Source organism: Pieris brassicae, chromosome 8 (genome assembly GCF_905147105.1).
Source record: "Pieris brassicae chromosome 8, ilPieBrab1.1, whole genome shotgun sequence".
Lineage (NCBI taxonomy): Eukaryota > Metazoa > Arthropoda > Insecta > Lepidoptera > Pieridae > Pieris > Pieris brassicae.
Genome location: NC_059672.1, coordinates 12,078,171 through 12,097,397, shown reverse-complemented (window position 1 = coordinate 12,097,397; position 19,227 = coordinate 12,078,171). Strand labels below are relative to the sequence as shown.

At 36.1% G+C, this 19,227-nt stretch overlaps 3 protein-coding genes and 1 long non-coding RNA gene across 5 annotated transcripts; 1 reads left to right on the top strand and 3 right to left on the bottom strand.

The window, feature by feature from the left end:
- Window positions 1-22: 22 nt before the first annotated feature.
- Window positions 23-1,035, bottom strand: LOC123713316 (the record flags this gene model as incomplete). Its single annotated transcript, XM_045666919.1, has 3 exons — window positions 23-121; window positions 471-646; window positions 822-1,035. Coding segments are annotated over 3 exons (489 nt in total), but the record flags the coding sequence as incomplete, so codon positions are not given.
- A 586-nt stretch (window positions 1,036-1,621) lies between these two features.
- LOC123712739 (probable splicing factor, arginine/serine-rich 7) lies at window positions 1,622-5,462 on the top strand. 2 transcript variants are annotated; one of them, XM_045665984.1, is made up of 4 exons: window positions 1,622-2,524; window positions 2,624-2,784; window positions 4,132-4,272; window positions 4,548-5,462. In XM_045665984.1, the coding sequence occupies exons 1-4, from the start codon at window positions 1,808-1,810 to the stop codon at window positions 5,323-5,325; spliced, it is 1,797 nt and encodes a 598-aa protein (XP_045521940.1). In that variant the 5' UTR covers window positions 1,622-1,807; the 3' UTR covers window positions 5,326-5,462. The 2 variants fall into 2 exon arrangements, with proteins under 2 accessions (XP_045521940.1, XP_045521941.1); XM_045665985.1 differs by lacking the exon at window positions 4,548-5,462 and adding an exon at window positions 3,168-3,247 and having other exon boundaries at window positions 4,132-4,244.
- Window positions 3,291-5,809, bottom strand: LOC123712741. Its single transcript, XR_006754127.1, has 2 exons — window positions 5,659-5,809; window positions 3,291-4,268 (listed from the first exon to the last, which is right to left on the bottom strand). It is a non-coding gene; the product is annotated as an uncharacterized LOC123712741 (long non-coding RNA).
- Window positions 5,810-6,218: 409 nt separating this feature from the next.
- On the bottom strand, window positions 6,219-18,452 carry LOC123712740. Its single transcript, XM_045665986.1, has 8 exons — window positions 18,114-18,452; window positions 17,762-17,998; window positions 11,885-12,116; window positions 11,445-11,620; window positions 10,898-11,020; window positions 8,819-8,961; window positions 7,866-8,037; window positions 6,219-6,481 (listed from the first exon to the last, which is right to left on the bottom strand). The coding sequence occupies exons 1-8, from the start codon at window positions 18,222-18,224 to the stop codon at window positions 6,368-6,370; spliced, it is 1,308 nt and encodes a 435-aa protein (XP_045521942.1). The 5' UTR covers window positions 18,225-18,452; the 3' UTR covers window positions 6,219-6,367.
- Between the last annotated feature and the right edge of the window lie 775 nt (window positions 18,453-19,227).

Genomic DNA, 19,227 nt, shown 5'->3' with positions numbered 1-19,227 from the left:
TTACTATTATTTAATAAAATTTCTAATTGTGACAGAATTTATTCTTTGTTAATTCCCGCCGCATATCTTCAGTTTCTATAAGTTTACGTCGCAACCTTTTCATTATAGCTTTGTTTCTATTCTGTAATGAAATGAAATGAATATTTAAATTAGTAAACAAATTACTTACTCTGCTGACGGAGATACTCAAAGCGAACAAAATATAAGTGTAGAAAAAAATTATATACACACTGTAAAAATATTTAGGATGCATGATGAGGTGCGAAAAAATAGGTACTGCTAAAGGTGATGTGGCTTAATCAATCTTAAAGTATTAATCTAAATTAAAAGGAAAGAACCGAAATTTAAAGAAAATAATAATATAGTATCTTAGTTTAATCACATAGGTATATTTAGGTCTTTGCCTCATTCAATATTAAGTTTTGGGAATTCACGAATGAGGGACTTATAGTAAATTTATGGTAATATACCATTAGAGAGTTACACTCTCTTTCTATAGCGACACATTCATCTTCTATAGCTGCCGCGGCTTTCGTTTGCTGTTCGTTTTTTTCTAAAATCTTTACCATTTTCTGACGCATTATTTCCTTTTCTTCTACTTCTTTCTGTTTTAAGTGTTCTCTTTGTACGGCTGACATTGCTATCTCTGTGGTGTATACCAATTTAAAAAACATACTTTTCATTATGTATTAAAGTTATTTTGTGCTTTACAACAAAAAATTATTTCCACAAATGGAAATTTGTAAAGCAATTGCAGGAATTTGAACTTTGGATGAGAATAGTATAGCTCAAAATCCTTTTTGTATGTACAAAGTACAAACCTTTGTTGAATAAGATATCGTAACCATTTTTATGTTTATCTAAATTAGATAGGTGTACTTCAATCTTCGCCTCTTCGGATTTCGCACACACGTTGATTATTGCTTTCTGGCACTTCAATTGAGATATTTCGCTACTCAATTCCTGTTTTTGTTTAAATTTAATATTAATAACAAAAAAGAATTTCGAAATTGACAAAGTAAGTTTAGGCCGAGTTAGCGATTATTCATGTTAGCTTACAGTTATTTGGGAATGAGAAAACCCATATACCACTTTCAAATTTGCCATTTCTTCTGTTAAAATATGCTCTCTCGTGCGTAAAGAGTTTACCTTCCTCTCCAGATTAAAATTTTGTTGACTTACTAAAACATATATTTGTTCAAAACATTAACTTTGCAAAAATAATATGAATAATTAGGAAATATAATATAATTATAAGCGTACCAGAATGCAGCTGCAGTTTTAATTCTATAATTTTATCATTCATTATTGTTTGATTATTTGTTATTTCTAAGATAAGTTGCTTTTTACGCAAAAAGTCCTATCTCAAATATACTACAATAACTTAATACAATTTTGTCAGTACTCTGACGAAATATTAAGATTAAGTTTTTCACTTAGTTTCGAGTTGCCGCCAATTGTTGTTTTTTATAAGATTCTACGGCCCATTATGTTACTAGTTGTCGGGCCAAAATAGTTGATAGGTGTGTAAAATTATTTCTATACTCTATAGTAGCATAGACCTTCACTTAACCTTCTCTTGTCGTATGTCACTGTCACTTTTGTAATTGGCTTCCGAATTTCGGCCATCAATCAAGTAAATCGACGCGAGCGTGTTGCGTGCATTTTTCATCTTAATTCTTAACCCATATAACTTAAAGAAAGTTCTTGATCTTTGGCTAAGAAGTATATAGCCGCAAATATAAATATTTAACAACAATGTAGCAGTGATATCAAAGAAGCGTAGACAGACTCATGTACAGTTCCAATGTGTAAGTCTGCCAAAATGGTTTCAAACAGCACACGGGTGATTCAAGTCACCAATATAGCGCCACAAGCTACTAAAGATCAGATGCAAACTTTGTTTGGCTACTTAGGGAAGATCGATGACATACGGCTGTATCCAACAATAAGAGACGTGTCGTGTCCAGTGCAATCGCGAATATGTTACGTCAAATATTACGATGCGACAACCGTGAACGTTGCTCAGCACATGACCAACACTGTGTTCATCGACAGGGCGCTGATCGTTATACCCTTGCCATCAGGGGAAATTCCAGACGAACATAAAGCTTTAGAAATGTCTAGTAATGGTACACTTGTGCCTGGGTTGAATACTGTAGAACCTCGTCTACCAGCACATGTAGTAAATTCTCTGGAAGGAGTACCACCAAATCAAGTAATACAAACTTATGATCCAAAAATTGCTGAAGCAGGTTTGCCACCTTATCCTCCTATACCGGCTCTTTATGATTCTAGAAGGATTGAAGAGATTCGGAGAACAATTATGGTAGCATTTGTAGGTGAGTTAACTAGTCAGCAGTTAATTGACTATTTCGGTCAGGCGGGAGAAGTTTCATACCTGCGTTTCTGCGAAAGAGAAAATGATACAACCAAGTTTGCATTGATTGAAATGGCTGAGCAAGAGAGTATAATAAAAGCCTTACAATATAATGATATGACAATAGACGGTCAGATGATAAAGGTAAGAATAATTAATATTCTTTTTTAAAACTTATTTTAATGTCTCCTTTATTATATGGTTTTGTTTTATAGCTATCTAATAAATTAAAAATTCTATAAGGTTCATCATTCAACACAAGCTATTTGTAAACCTCAAACAAAGAGCAATGAAGCAGCGCAAAGGGAGATAGAGGAAGCCATGTGCAGAGTTAAGGAAGCTCAGAATTTTATTTCAGCAGCCATCGATCCAGTCATTGGATTACTGTCTAAGGATAAAAGAAGGTACCCCTTGTTTATTTTTTGACTTTCTCTATATCAAAGTTTTATAATGCTGCTGTTATAACCAGAATCAAGTCAATAAACCTCTAGCACATGGTAAACACCCTAATATTTTTAACTTAAAACAACTATAATTAACTATATTGCACAATAAATAACTGTATTTTCATATACTATCATGTTTTATTGATTATCCCTTGTTTAGATTCTTCATTTGTAAATTTGGCTTGGTTTTGTTTAGAATGGCTTAATTATTCATATCCACCGGCAATATTGCCTTATTGCAAGGAAATGAGGATAACAATAGGAGTAATTTATCAGTAAAGGTAGCAACAGACTTGCAACACAATATGTAATATGTTTGTGGCGATCTTGTTACATTGCAGAGTAGCATAAGATGCAGCGAATGCGTGTTAGCTCAGCTCAATCGTGCTCCACATTTATTCTCGAAATGTACAGCATAGAGGTAATGTCTGCCCTTCCTTTTTAATTTATTTTTAATCCTGTCCTTAGCAATAAGACAAGTTAATAGAGTTATTAGTCACACATTTGCCTAAAATTACTTGTCTCATTGCACTAGATCATTGCAAGTCAGTTGCTGTCTTTATTTGTTTGCATTTACAATCTACAAAAAGGGTCAGTAGAAAACTTAATTTAGTTTTATAGAATATTAACCAATCTCCTATGTAAAATATCAACATCACTCAGGTTTGTATTAGCAATTATTATTTTCATTAACAGTATCAACTAATGTTAAAGGTAAGTAACTAAACAGCAAAATAAGGTCTGCAGAGGTTGGGGTTCCAAGTAAAGGATTTATAGTACTTAATCTTGTTCAAGAATGATCTTCATTGATTATGTAATACTTGAATTTTTTTCAAACAATGGTATTAATTTTAAATTATTGTCTTTGTATGTATATGAAGCTATTGTTACCAGGCCATAAAATCTGCAAAAGGAAACTATTTTCAATTGTTTTCTCAAAGTAATATTGCCTTAAAGGTATCAGTTTTGATAAGCTATATTCATTTTATACAGTGTCATTAGAATTTTTTTACTTTGCTAATATGATAAAAGTGTTAATTTTGTTTGAGATAATGGCGATTAGTTACATTCTATAGTTTTTAGTTGTTACTTCTATTCATGATGGATATCTGAAAAGTTTTAATAAAAATTAGATTGAATGATGTGAGATAATTTCTGTTACTGGTGTCCATGAACTGTATTCACTTAACATGCAGTAGCTCCATGGGCTATATATTTTAATCTATCAAAAAAATATTTATTACAAGTTCGAGTTTCTATTTCATAGTACAATCACTATTTATTATATAAGGGAGTTTGTAACAGGACTCGGTCTCGTTCTCGATCCCGCCGCCGTTCCCGGTCCCGGTCCCGGAGATCCCGGTCGCGACATCGCGGGAAGAGGTCTCGCTCGCGATCCAGACATCGTTCCCGCCGATCGCGATCCAGAAATAGGCATCGTTCTAGGTATGTTAAGTATTATTAGGCTAGGTTCAGTATTTATAAAGAGTGATTCTATTATCTGAATCACGATATTTATATCTGTATCTATTATTCTGCAAATGTCATATTAGATGTGGCAAAAATGATAATAAGATCATATTTATTTTATTTCCACTATACATACTCGGGTCCTAAACGAGCTAATAAGATTATTTCGATAGTTTGAACTACAAGTCATACTTGCTTCCCAAATTATAGTGTATTTTAATTTTGAATAATCTTATTTTAACTATTTCTAGATCTCGTTCTCATCGTCGTAGTTCCAAGCGCTCGCGATCCCGGTCGCGGCATCGCAGCTCTAAATCCAAACGTGATCGTTCTCGTGATCGTGACCGTAAAGACAAGAAAGATTCTGACAAAGATAAGGAAAAACGGGAAGAATCTAAATCAATACCAAAGGAAGAAAAAGAACCAGAGACAAAGGTTGTAACCATTGAGCCTGAAACCAACGGAACTTCTGAATCCAAATCAAAGGCTTCAACGCCGGTCGAAGAGAAAACTAAGCCGGAACCGGAACCAGAAAAAAAAGTTAAAGAGAGATCTCCTTCAAAAAAGAGGGAACGATCTCGATCCAGAGATAGAAAACGTGAACGTTCCCGTTCAAAGCGACGGTCTCGTTCGAAGTCTCGAAGAAAGCGCTCCAGATCCCGCAGGAGATCACGATCCAAAGATAAAAAGAGATCGCGCTCGAGAGATCGAAAAAGGTCTAGATCGCGTAAACGATCCCGATCTAGGGATAGGAAAAGGACTCGATCCAGAGATAGGAAGAGAACTAGGTCCAGAGATCGAAAGAAATCCAAGTCCAGGGATAGGAAACGATCGATTTCTCGCAGTCGTCGATCTAAGAGTCGCTCAGTCAGAGACTCGAAGACATCGCACGAAAGAAAATCTAGAGATAAAACTCCCAATCTTCCCCCGGTGATTGAGGAGACGAATGCTTCCATGGCCGAACGGTCGCCAGATTTAGGTGATGAAAAGAATTCACCAGATAACATGGACATTTCCAATTCGCCTTAGATATTAAGTTACCGATGACAAAGTTGAAGAAAGTCTTGTTTTTTACCTGCTGTTTGTATAATTTGCTTTCATTTTTCCAATTGTACATGAATTGTGATTTGTCATGTATTTTAACAAATAAATCAAATTTTAACAAGTGTTAGTTTTTCCGAATTTTAAAAACGATTTTGTCTAAGATATCATTTCTAATTGAGCAGAAAAGAACAGTTTGAATTCGTTAATTTATATAAATACAATATATTATCTTCATTAACTAACACATATCTATTAGACATCATTTTTTTTAATTCGTTTAACAAAAACTTCAACCAACAGATTTGCACTTCAACTTACATATTAAAACAGTCTTTCCACCAGAAGCATTAGACTATTTTTTCCATGAATGCTAGTTTACCTAAATTTTAACTATAAGTCGTTTTACATACACTTTCACTTCGATATGGACGTAGTATTATTTTCAATTCAATATTTAATTTCACGCCGTGAAATGCTTATACATTATACCGAAAGATAAAATGATATCGGGAGAATACGAGGTAAGTGTTTTCATATTTATATTCGAATTTATGGTAATTTTAACCATTTTAAAAAAGAAATAAAATATTTGTTTTAGAATATACACCGTATTATAGCAGTATACTATCATTTCTTAGACCCTGGTAGTTTAAAACCTCGCCTACAATATAAAGTTGAGTTATCCAGTTTAAAAGATATTCTAGACGAAATTAATTATAAGGAGTGGCTTTTGAAAGGCTCTCGAAGATGGTTGCCAAACGGGGAAGCACCTTTCCCCGGTTACTGCAGGGCTCCGGGAAATGAAAAATGTCTTCCAGTTTTATGTAATTGTGAGAAATTGACTGAAATATGGAAGAAAATGAAAAATAAAGGCGGAATAAAACTCAAGTATACATAATATTTCCTTTCAGAGCTCATAAATAAGTATAAGTTGTTTTGATACTGAAAGAACATCAAACTTTTCTATAATATTGGTTGTACAGAGCAATAAACACATACACTTATTAAAATCTTAATTTTAGCCAATTCAAAATGGCAACACATCAAGCATAGCGTACTTCCAGGTCCATTGTCGCGCGAGAGCTTCGAACTTTGGACGATCTTGTACGTACATCTCACCTAGTTCCGGCTCCATACAAACCTAAAATAAAATCATTAATAAAACTTCGTATCAAGTTGTTATAAACTTTAGATAACGAAGAGATTATAATTATGCCAAATATCGTTAACACAGACTTTGGCTTCGATTCGTATAGAAATAACGAATAGATATATAATATTAATGTAACATCATCGACTCAGAATCTGCTATTCCTTCAGTAATCACAATTTTGTTAGACATAGATTTTACTAAAACACACACAGAAAGTAACAATAAAGAAAAAAAAAGAATGAGAGATAACATTTTTTTTTAAGAAATCGGTACGATTTAATAGTGTAATGCGTGTGTGCTGTGGTTGCAATTGGCCCTGGCTCAGCATTATGCTGAGGAGCAGAGTTGCTCCACAGCGCTGGTCATTCTGCCAGAGACCACAGCAGCTAGTTTGCGCCTCAGTCGCAAAAAAGAATAAGAATCTAACAATACTAATACTTTGTAAAAGTTAGCAGTGTAAGCCATGAAGTCTTGTGTAAATCAAGTAAAATTAAAAATAAGAATAATCGTTAAGAAGATAAATAAATATTTTTGGACGGATTAAAAACGATATTTCGTGAAATGCAAGTAGATGTTTTTACACCTCGATATTAAATCAGAATTTCAAATGATCATTTTATTAAATGAAACATCACAAAATCGATAGCAAAAAGTAAAAATACAACCAACAGTGCAATAAAGGTTATTCTCCTGCGTTCAACTGATACTGTAATTAATAAGCAGACAATTGTAAGTCCATTGGATTTGGATTAGTTTCAGTATTGTCCTTAACCATTCATATAAATATGTATGTGAGGGTACACATCACCGCTACAAAGGCAAGTATATTTTATCTATCTATGTATGTAGTATGTTAACAACAATTACCGTTTCACCGGGAATAAAACCCAAAACAACCATATACCATAGGTTCCGCCGGGGTTCGAACTTATGACCCCAATTACGAAGTTACACGATGAAGCCTTTAGGCCAACTTTGCTCAATTTTTTCAACAACTGATCCTATTTAATATAAACTATGTAACTGATTATTACTAATACAAAAATTCATATATACAGTATACATTGTAAATCACAATTTTGATTTTTTTATATATTTTTTGTACTAATTATTACAGCATACGCACATATGAGTGAATGTTACTATGTATAATATAATAATAAAAATACTAACTACATGACAGGTGTCAGTAGCTTCACCAATTCTGCGTAAGTGTGTGTGATCAGAAGCCAGTCATGTTAATTGTGGATGGTTAACTTCTTGTAGATGTAGTCCGCCTAGACTAATAGTGGCCCGCGTCTTCGTGAATTGTACTAACTATAAAGCTATTATTATAAATATAATTTACTTAATCATAAAAGTGCCAACTCACATTAGTATAAGGGTCTGTAAGTAAGCTCTGAATGGAGATGAGGACTTTACTGATAGTCAAGGCCAACGACCAATTGTGGTGGACAGAGTCGATTCCCACATCACCATGACGAGAGACATTTGGGTGGAGGATACGAGTTAGGAATCTCACCACCGGTGGACTCATAGGGTATCTATAAATAATTTTAACAAGTAAATATATAAAAAATAAGTCCATTGTTCGATCAGAGTTTCAATATTATATAAAAAAATCATTGGTACAACCTTTTTTTTAAGGCTTCTGTGCCTGACGCATGTCGTCGACTTTTTTTTTGAGTCTAAGGCAAGCCGATTTCCTCACGATGTTTTCCTTCACCGTTCGAGCAAATGTTAATTGCGCACATAGAAAGAAAGTCCATTGGTGCACAGCCGGGGATCGAACCTACGACCTCAGGGACGAGAGTCGCACGGTGAAGCCACTAGGCCAACACTGGTCGATATTATATAATTAGTTTTAAAATACACTAGACAATTATATCACCAAAAATCTATAAACTGAATGTAGATGGCACCAGTTACTACAGAACGTATGCAACAAAGTCAAAAATAATTGTAAATAATTATAAAAAATACTAAAAGCTAAAAGTACACAATGAAGAGGTTGAAACATTCTGATATTTTAAGACACAGAAGTATTAAATTTGTATGCAAAGATGGCACATCTTTGTTTAGCAAGAAAGCCAACAATACTTGGACTGCCCCATTTGCAGTAAATAATTTTCTTTTTCTTAGCTATAGTAACATAGCTTTAAAAATATTATTGTTACTAACTAATGAATGGACTATATCGTCTAAGAAATAAAGATATTAGGTATAATAAGCTTCATACATATCGGCGTCATACCTCTACTGGTTACGTTATTGAAGGTTACAAAGTACGGATAAAGAGACAAAAATAATTAAGGAAATACTCACGAATAGGGCACTTGTACGTATAAAAAGAAGACACCGCCTTCGTAGGGCGATCCAGCCGGTCCGGTGACGCTGGCCTGCCAGTGGCAGCACTTCATGTCCAAGGGCGTGGCTGCGATGCCTTCGGGAGGGTCGTTGCGTAACATCTAAGTAATTTAGAATTACCTATTTTGAAGAAGCTTGAAGCGGGAACAGTTAAGTAGGAATATACCTATTCAAATCAAAATACTCCCGATAGGCCTTTTAGTTTAAGACATTTGTGGACAAACAAACGTGGGTATCACTGAAAACGTATAGAACTGGCCAGTTAGAAACATTGATAACGAAAACTGTTTATAAATTTCAATTTTAGAACTCTTTGTAAACCTTACATGCGTTTAGGAAATTTTGCGGACGTGGTTAGAAGAATTAGATCATCATACTCAAATACTATCCAATTCTATCATAATTTAAAGTCGGTTTAAAAATGTTTAACGTAATATATTATGTAATCACCCAGAAAGCGCCGTTTGTATGTTTGTGACTAGATTCGAAATGCCAGTATCCAGAATGAAGTGGTGATTGTAAATTGGTAATCATTTATAGAATTTCTGAACTGAACAAATAAAAAGATTTAAATTTCAGTTTTCTTGAAATCGAAACTAGCTCCAACCTTAATCACCTATGTACGAAGATTGTTTAATTATATTCATTTACTTATGTATCAACACTTCGTGACATGTACAAAAATCTAATACAAATTGTAATTAAATAAAAAGGAGAGCAACTGGCGGCCTTATCGCTTTCGAGCGATCTCTTCCGGGCAACCACTCAAACACGGGCAAACACGAGAAAAGAAAAAAAAAGATATTGTAAGCAAGAAGTGCAAAAATACTTAAAACATATAGCTGTTTAGTGAACTAATGGAATAGAACAAAACAATCAAAACATGTAAACAGTGATCAGGACAATATTTAAAAAAAGTAACATTAATCACGAGAGTTTTGGATCAGTTTCACATCAGTTAGTACGAAAGTTAGGGATACGATGTAGACAGGTTATGCCTGTGCAGTAGAGATTTAATAGAGGATAGAGAAGGAGCTAAGCGAATAGGGACGAGAAGTGAATTCCATAGCATCACTGATAACACCTTAAAGGATTCATTCACCAAGAAAGAAAGAGTTATGAGATATTTTCGGAAGAACTACAGCTATGGGCTCCCAAAAATTTGAAATCGTTTTTGAAATATATACAGAAGGTAACCTGGCCCAATCAATTCTCGACGTAAAATAATGACTGACAATAATTATAACTATTCTCTTGATGGGTGATGGATGATGGATGGGGATGGATTGATTAGTAGACCAAAATCTTTACTCCAGTCAACTATCTTTGCCAGCTCATAGTTAGCCGATTGTATTGCTTGCGGCAGCTCATTGAGACTTGATTGAACGTAGATTCGAAAATCATCGGCATATAAATTAAAATTAGTTGAAAGACGAAAATTTAAGCACGGCAACCCAGACTACAGTGGATTGAGTAGGCAATTTTTGGTTAGGAAATCATTTAATTGCTCATGTGTAAGGCGTTTAAGTACCTTGGATTGGACAATTTTTATGACTCAAAACTTAGCGATTAAAAAGAGTGGCTAAAAGTTTCTTGCCCGCTCTACGCCCTTGACTTGCAAACTGGTAGTCAATGTAAATTTACAATTATTTTCTGACGTTCATAGGTGTACTTGGTTACCTATATGAATAAAGTTATTTTGAATTTGATAGAAAAGGCAGATTGAATGAATCGATATGAGTCGAAATACAAAAAATTACTAATTATTTTTTTATTTATTTTATAACGTGTCTCTAACTACTAGCGACAAGACATAAATAATTGAAAAATACAAGGCCCAATTAAAAAGTCACATAAATACCTTTATTTATAAATTGAAAAATTTCACCTTTACTTTACTTAAGATAAAATAAAAAAAACAGACAGAAATATGTACATAAACATAGTTTTCTATAAATTTAAGTTAATTTAAAAAATCTTTTTGGAAAAACTAATTTTTAAATCCATAGACAATAGTATACTCTATAGTCGATATACCTTTAATTCGCTGCGTAGTCTATTCCACCTCCAAGCATTTTCTTCACCGCTGGGTGCGGCTTGGACACACATTTGCACTAAACAATTGCGGCAGAAGCAAGACTCGACCAAAGATTGGTATTTCTGAAAAAAAAAATTAACAATTTTTATGTGGTTTGCTTGCCACCAATCAATAACAATATTATGTATTTATATTATGCTAAATTTCAATTAATAAAGTATACTTGTTTTAGTTTTAGATATAAGATGTTTGAGTACTACACATAAACGGGAATTAATCAAATTTGAATCCTTCAATCATACCTTAAATATGTTCAATTGAAGAATCCTTCGAATCACAGGCAAAGTACACGGTTCTTTTAAATTAACTTATTATTTTAAGGTCTACCTTAATTAAATTAGCATTATACCAAGAAATCCACCACGTGAGTTAGCCACAGAAGGCTGATCACCTACTAAAAATAAGTATTAAAACAGTGATTACGAAACAGGTCCAGTAACTGGCTTAACTGGTTTTTATACATCTATATTAATGTAATGTTCGCACCCGTTGCCAATCAAAGTCAGTAAACATGGGTCTAAACAGAGGCCATCTGGCAGCTGTAAATGTGGCCCATCGTGGAAGTGGAACACGAGCGCGGACCAACCTCTGCCAACGTGTACAAACACATGCGCAGGCGCAGAGCGACATGTCGTCAAGATATCGGAATATACATAGTAGCACTGTAAAGATTTATGGATGGATGGATTAATATAACTTAAAATATTTTATAAAAATAATTTATAAATTTAAAAAGATTAATATATTAATTATATAAACATTCTATTTAGTACATAGAATGTTTATCAATATAAAAATAACTATTAATAATTAATACTAAGAATATAATATTAAATTCTTTTCCATCTACAAAAATAGCAAACATCAAAATCAGGAGCTCTCTGACTGACATATAATCTAGGAAACATAAGTGTCAAAAATTTTACCTTCTGATGGCAAATGTTCAACAATTCCCAAAGGCAAATTGTCCGGAAGACGAGGAGTAGTCAAGGCTTGGAGAGTGTAAGGAAGATTAGGTGGTTGTGGTGGAGGGGCATACCCAGGGATGAATGGGTCTTTTACTGCTGACCCCGAACCACAGCTGCCACTGCCACTGGGTCCAGAATTACTAGCTCTGCTGGCATCGTCTTCTGGGCTTGTTTCACTGTCTAGTGATGTCTGCAGGATGTTTATATAAGTAAACTTTAAGTACTATGAGGTTTTATTTTAATTAACACCATGGTCAAATAATTACTTTATATCTTTAACCTAGAGCTTCCAAGTTAGACTACTGGTCAAATGGTACATTTGACAGATTTTTTACATCTGTCCCAAACCTTCCAAGGTTTACAAACAAACTCTCAAAGATTAAATATAGATTTTAGAATTTGTAAATATAGTTTTTAGAAAGATAGCTTTTACAAATTTTATTATATCGGTTCAAAGATACTTTATTTCTTCAAAGAATTGCATTCACTTACTGAGAAATTTTAGAGCTTAGTAATGTAAATCATATTGTCTTTTGTTAAAATAGCTTTTACACATTAAGAAAAGGGGGTTGGGTTTGGGTCTATGCTTCTACGGTTCCCAGCACGACATGCTTGCATTGCATGGTAGCATAGGTGCAAACCCACCCTACCACATCCTTCTGATGGGTAGGGAGGCGTGGTCTTGGGGGTAGCGCAAATCGCTGTGATCCCCAAGGCAAGTTTGGTGAACTGACCTTCCCGAGGTTGCCGACCCTGTTCTTGGTCTAATACCCTATGTATTAGACGTAACTAAAACCACCAAGCGAACTATTGCAGGAATGTAATGCCCTTGCGGTCATGTCCTTGCGAGTTCATCATCCAAATGCCGAGTGTCGAGATGCAAGTCACCAGTGACACGATACTCTGATGCCCCTATCTCACAAACGGATGCAATAGGGCAGCGTCCGAGACACCAAAGGAGAGGGAAGCGGCTGAGGAGGCGCCAAACCGGGATGCACCCTTAACCGTACTCCCTCCAATGGTATCCCATATACCACCGCACAAGGATGCGTCCACTGTTGCGGCCAGGTTGACTGCGTCGGTCGAGCCAAAGATAGCAACTCCGAAGGATGATACAGCAATGTCTGCGTCTATAGGGGGGGCATCCGAAGCAAGAACGATGCGGAAGATCGAGGCTGCGACGGTGAGCACGTCCAGTGCACAAACCTCGATCATGGACATGTCGGCCCTGAAATCAGCGATTCAGGAACCGACTCCCACAATGGTTCTAAGCTCCTCAAAGAGGCGACGGCTCAGGAAAGCCAAAAGAGCGACGGAACAGCAACAGCCGGCTACCGGCTCTCAGAAGCTACCTGAGAATCCTGGAACTGCTCCCGCTTCTACCACAGCTGCAGGGGGCGGGAAAAGGGCACCGAAGCCGACTAGGTCCTCTGCCGCGCTCAAGCCTATTGGCTCTAAGTGCAGTAAGGAACCTAGAGGGGGTTACCAAACTAAAAACCCAAAATCAACCAAACAACAAACAAAGGGCCAGAAACGCGATCAGCCGGAGTAAACCGTGACACCGACTGGGGAGAGTAAAAGGTTTAAACCCAACAAACTCCAGCTGGAGTCAGGGACATCAGCGTGATGACTGAGCCCTTTATAGACATGACACAAGAACAGGCGGATGATATCCGCCTACAGATCGAGGGTAAAATCCAAGATGAGCTCATGGCGGATCTTGAAGCTACCGAACCGAACGACATCAGATTCCGGGGTAGAGCCCACTTCTCAGATGGTGTCCTCAAAACTTGGTGCGAGGACACCTTCACACTGGGATGGTTGACCGGAGCTTGCGATGTCATCAACAATCCTATACCGGACACCAAGCTGGTGGTACGGCCTCAGTCAGAGATTCCGAAGAAGGTGCCTTGTTTACTTGCATGTTCCAGAGTTCACTGGTAACACGGAAACTTTACGGAAGCTGATTACCAGGCAAAACCGCCACCTAAATATCAGATTACATGAACGCCGCATCTACTATCTGATGGGGAACATCTATATCCGAATTCTGGAAAAAGATGAACCCTCAGAGGTAGCTGCCGCCACATTAACCACTGCCAGTACATCGGGGACGGGATCCTCGGGGCCAAAGCCGCCCACGTCAATGACGGAGGTAGCTGCGGTCGCTGAGGCAAACGTCCCCATGGAGACAGTTCGACAAACACCCTCACCGGTGCAACTAACCTCGGATGACGAGTTCTTTCAGGAGACAGGAGAAACATGTGAACTACTGATGGAAACACACTTTCCGGGCTGCATAACTGCCAATGACCAGGCATGGCAACCTTATTCAGAAAGAGCCACCACTGGCTCATACTGGAATGTAGCTCACAAAATAATCACTAATGAAAAAGTAACATGGGCAATCAACTCCTTCCTACCATTCAAAGCGGCTGGCTTGGATGGCATCTTCCCAGGTCTACTAAGATGGAGTGGGAACCTTTTGGTGGACTATCTTGTCTCAATCTTCCGAGCATGTATAGCCCACCGATACATACTGTTACGGAGACGGGTCGACTGCAATGTTTCTCGATTTTTCCAGTAGTTAGAGAACTTTTCAGCAGGCTGTAATATGATTTCTGACCGTTTCAGGAGAGGGTTAATGACGTATTAGAAAATTGTAATTTCCATGTTACCCTAGTTTTCAGGAAGCTGAAACCTTTTTTCAGTCGGTTTCAGAACATGTGTAGTGGAGTGGTGCAGTTTTCAGGAGACCCGTTTTCAGGCGTTTTCAGGCGTTTTCAGGACTAGGTGTATACCCCTTTGATGAAGGAATATTCTAGACCAAACTTTCTAGGTGTGAGACAAGGACGAAATGATACGGAAGAGAGAGAGAGAAGATCAGAACTTTCTCGAAACTAGACTGAGCACTCTAGAACGCCGTACGACAAGGACGGAGCAACGTGCGAAAGAGACAAAGAGTGCGGAGTTCTAGAATTGTGCAATCGCTACTCAATAGCAAGCCCGCCTAGAGAGTTCTCGAATATTGTTTAGAATTATTCCCAGGGATATATAAGCGAGCCGAAACGCGACTAGTCACCATTAGTTTTGAATGCAACAAGAGAGAAACACCGAAGCGATAAAGTGCGAATAAAGTGATTACAAGTAATAAAGTACTGTGTGAAGTGTGCATAAGTGAAGTAATAAGTGATTGTTTTTGTGTGCTATAAGTGCATTTCTGCAATTAATTTGTGCCTATAAATTCCTCATTGATTTTTCAAGAAATAAACCCTTGAATAAATCCACGGCATTTTCTATCCGATCCCCTAGCTCGTAACAATACCTTTGAAATGGAGGGAAGTGAAAATCATATTCATCCCAAAACCAGGCAGAGAGGATTATACCCAGGCGAAATCCTTCAGACCCATAAGCCTCACTTCATTCCTTTTAAAAACAATGGAGAGGCTAGGAGATCTGGAGATACGCAGCCGGGTATCGCTATCCAAATTCCTGCATCCAAATCAACATGCCTACAGCCCAGGCAAATCAACGGATTCATCACTCCAGAACGTTGTGTCTCGCATTGGCGACTCCCTGAAGTTAAAACAGTCAACCCTTGGTGCATTCATTGACATCGAAGGCGCTTTTGACAAAACAAACTTCACGAGCATAACCAGAGCACTCGTTACATGTGGAGTATCATCAACCCTGATAGGGTGGATAAACAACATGCTAAAACAACGAGCTATACAATTCACTGTTAATTCCACAACACGGGGCATTGTCAGCAGAGGCTGTCCACAAGGTGGTGTCCTATCGCCGCTACTGTGGAAAATCGTAGTTAACGAGCTTATCACAGAACTTAACGCTAGCAATCTCTACAGTGGGATATGCGGACGACATAGCTATCTTAATATCGGGGAGCTTTGAAAGCACCCTATGTGATCTCATGGGAAGGGCTTTCAAAGTAATTGAGAGATGGTGCAACATGCACGAGTTATCTGTCAACCCATCAAAAACAGAGTTAATACTCTTTACAAACCGGAGGGTTCTTGGACCACACAGACTTCCAAAACTCTTCAACACTGAACTCAAACTCAAAAACGAAATAAAGTACTTAGGTGTGATTCTAGACAGTAAACTGCTCTGGAACAAACACCTAGAACACAAACAAAACAAAGCAACGATCGCCTTCTATCAATGCAAAAAGATGCTAGGCGTGAAATGGGGCTTATCGCCTAAAATAACATTATGACTATACACTGCCATAATCAGGCCAATGCTAGCCTATGGAGCCCTGGTTTGGTGGCCAAGCTCTGAACTTCTAACGGCGATCACGAAACTGGGACGCATCCAAAGGCTTGCCTTGTCCGCTGCTAGCGGTTGTATGAGAACAACTCCGACCGCAGCAATGAAGATAGCCCTGCAAATCTTACCTCTGGACCTACACATACAGCAGGAGGCAGCTGGCTGCCATCAGGCTTATGGTATTGGATGTATGGGGAAAAAACCACTACAGTTCACACACAGTGATTCTCAACAGGGCAATAGAGTAGCAACCTCTTATAGCTGCGCCATGTGACAGAAACACTAACCAACTAATATTCAACAAGAAATATCTTATACAACTGAGTGAAGAGGAGCAGGATCAGTCGCCCCTGAATGAGCTACGTATATACACTGATGGTTCAAAAACAGGGTGTGGCTCAGGCGCTGGTATTTTCTCCTTTGATCTCAACATCAACATACACCTACCTCTGGGCACACAAAGCACAATTTTCCAATGTGAATGTGTCGCTCTAACCGAAGCAGCCAGAGCCATACAGCGGATGGGAATTAATGACTTTTGCATTAAGCTCATATCCGACAGTGCATCCGTGCTAATGGCGCTCGGTAACGAAAACAACTACGCGTCTAAGTGCGGAAATTGAATCCACCCTACCTACTTACCTACCACATTAAGAAAAACACTTTTTAAAATTTAAAATATAGAATTATGTAAATAATTATAAGTTTTAATAATAATACATAGCTTTAATCTGTTCAAACAGTGATTTTCTTAATGTACATCATTGCAAAACTATTTAAAAATAAGCTATATAAAATAAAAATATTAGTTGCTAAGAATATGTACAATATTTTTTTTACAAAAGTGCAGGTATGTCAAACCAATGTTACAACATGTGACTAATGAATACTAATAATTTCTTAGATGCTCATTCACAGATATAAATAAATAGTAGTAGTAATTTTTTTATGTTTTGTAAATAGATATTTATGCTATTCATTTATATTGAACTTTTATGATTTATTTATATATACATGTGTGGGTTTTTTTTTTAATTTGTAAATACATATAATTAATTTCTTTCAAACTGGAAGGTACTTTATTAGATATTTGTGCCCCTTGATACATTATTTTTGGTTGGCATTTATATTGATTTAAAATGTTTTGATTGTTAATGGTTTTAATTATATTTTTATTTACCCAATAAGTTTTAGGTGGATTTATAATTAAATGTTTCGAATTTTCTGTTGTTAATGTTTCAAAATATTAGCTTTTCTATGTGATTATAGTCTTAAATACATTTTCATAAATAAAAATAACAATTCTAAAGTTATATTATCATGTCCTTAAAATTAGGATAAAATAAAAAACTGGAATATAACAGAACCACCAGTAATTTAAAATGTATCATATCTTGAATTTATACAATTACTTAAATAAAATTAGGAAAATAGTTGTAATAGTTTGAAAACAGTAGTGAACTTGACTCAATGGTAAATGTGAAGTATCCAACAATTTGTTTAACTTAATAATAATAATAACTTAACTCTTTTTTTTATAATTACCCGAATACGCCACCAAGCCGGAATTGGGAAAGTTCTGTTGGATTTTTTCTCTGAGCTAAAAATTAAGTCAGATGGTTCATCATTTCCAGAGTCTCCATCGTCTGTCTTTTCAGTGCAAAAGTATGAACAAGGCAAATATGATTGGAATTCAGGAAACAAAAAAGTATGGCATGTAACACATACTGGTTCCCCAAAACTTGGACCATAATATCCATTGCAAACAGAGCATATTGAGTTCTGAAATCAATTTAAGTACAACACGTAGTAAGTAAATTATAGAATAAGAAAAAATATATTTAAATGATATAATGATATTCATGTTGGGTAGGTAGGTATTATTATATTTACTTACATTGAATTCAAATTCTGGTGTTCTTTCAATTGGGGAGATAGATGTTAATTTGTCATCATTATCTTCAAGTTTTTTAACGAAATTAAGAAATTCAGCTGTAATTAGTGACATTCTGTAATTAAAGCCTGTGCAATATCGGAAGCAGGGAATTGGGAGCTTTTAGTGAATTACAATTGTGTGTCCACAGCTAACATTACACACATTTGTTCACATTTAGTAGTTTGTTTAATATTACCATTAGTTTATAGACATTTTCTTGATGTTCCAAATGTTTTTAAAAATTACGAGACAATTGTTTTATCTCAAAATATTTACTTTTTTTAGTCTGTGGTTTTAACATTTATTATTTACATATCTATTTAATAAATGTAAAACCACAGACTGGCTTCAAAAATAACTCTAAAAGAGTACTATACCACAGAAAATAAATGTTATACCGGGATACGTCTAAATCGCGAGGTTTAGTTTAGTTTTTTAGTCATTTAGTTTTTTGCAACGTAGATACAGTATAGAACTAGATGAGCTTCTAAAATAACAATAATAACTAAAGAGAGAAGGCGTTAACGTGAAAAACTTAAGTGCGAACAAAACAGAGTATTAGTTTTTGTCTCTATTTGCGTATCGGGTTTTATTTGTATGCCACCGAGCCCTTGGTGGCAAACAAGTTTTCACCGCTTACTGATAAATCTGTGAAAGCCAAGTCAACCTCATATTTTACATTTTACACGCAGTCATGTTGAATTGTTGCATAATTAGCTGTTAAATCCGTAGTGAAAGTAAAGAACCAAATATTACCTTTCATCAGTAAGAACATAGATATACATTATGAAGTTATGTCACACGCTGTATGCTGATGGTCTATACCGTAGTCCGTCTACGATTTGCAACCTTTTACTTTACGGTTTGCAGCATTCTCAGCTTAGACTAACTTCTGTCGACCGGGATTCCTAATAACAATGATCTTAGGGGTTGTAATATAGAACTGATAGATTATAATTAAATGCAGTAGTTATTAACTTCAGCAACTATTTGTTTGTTATGTACTAAATTCATTCAGATTATTCAGATTGGATCCCGAGAATATATTTAAGTGGTTTGGTACCTTTATATCATA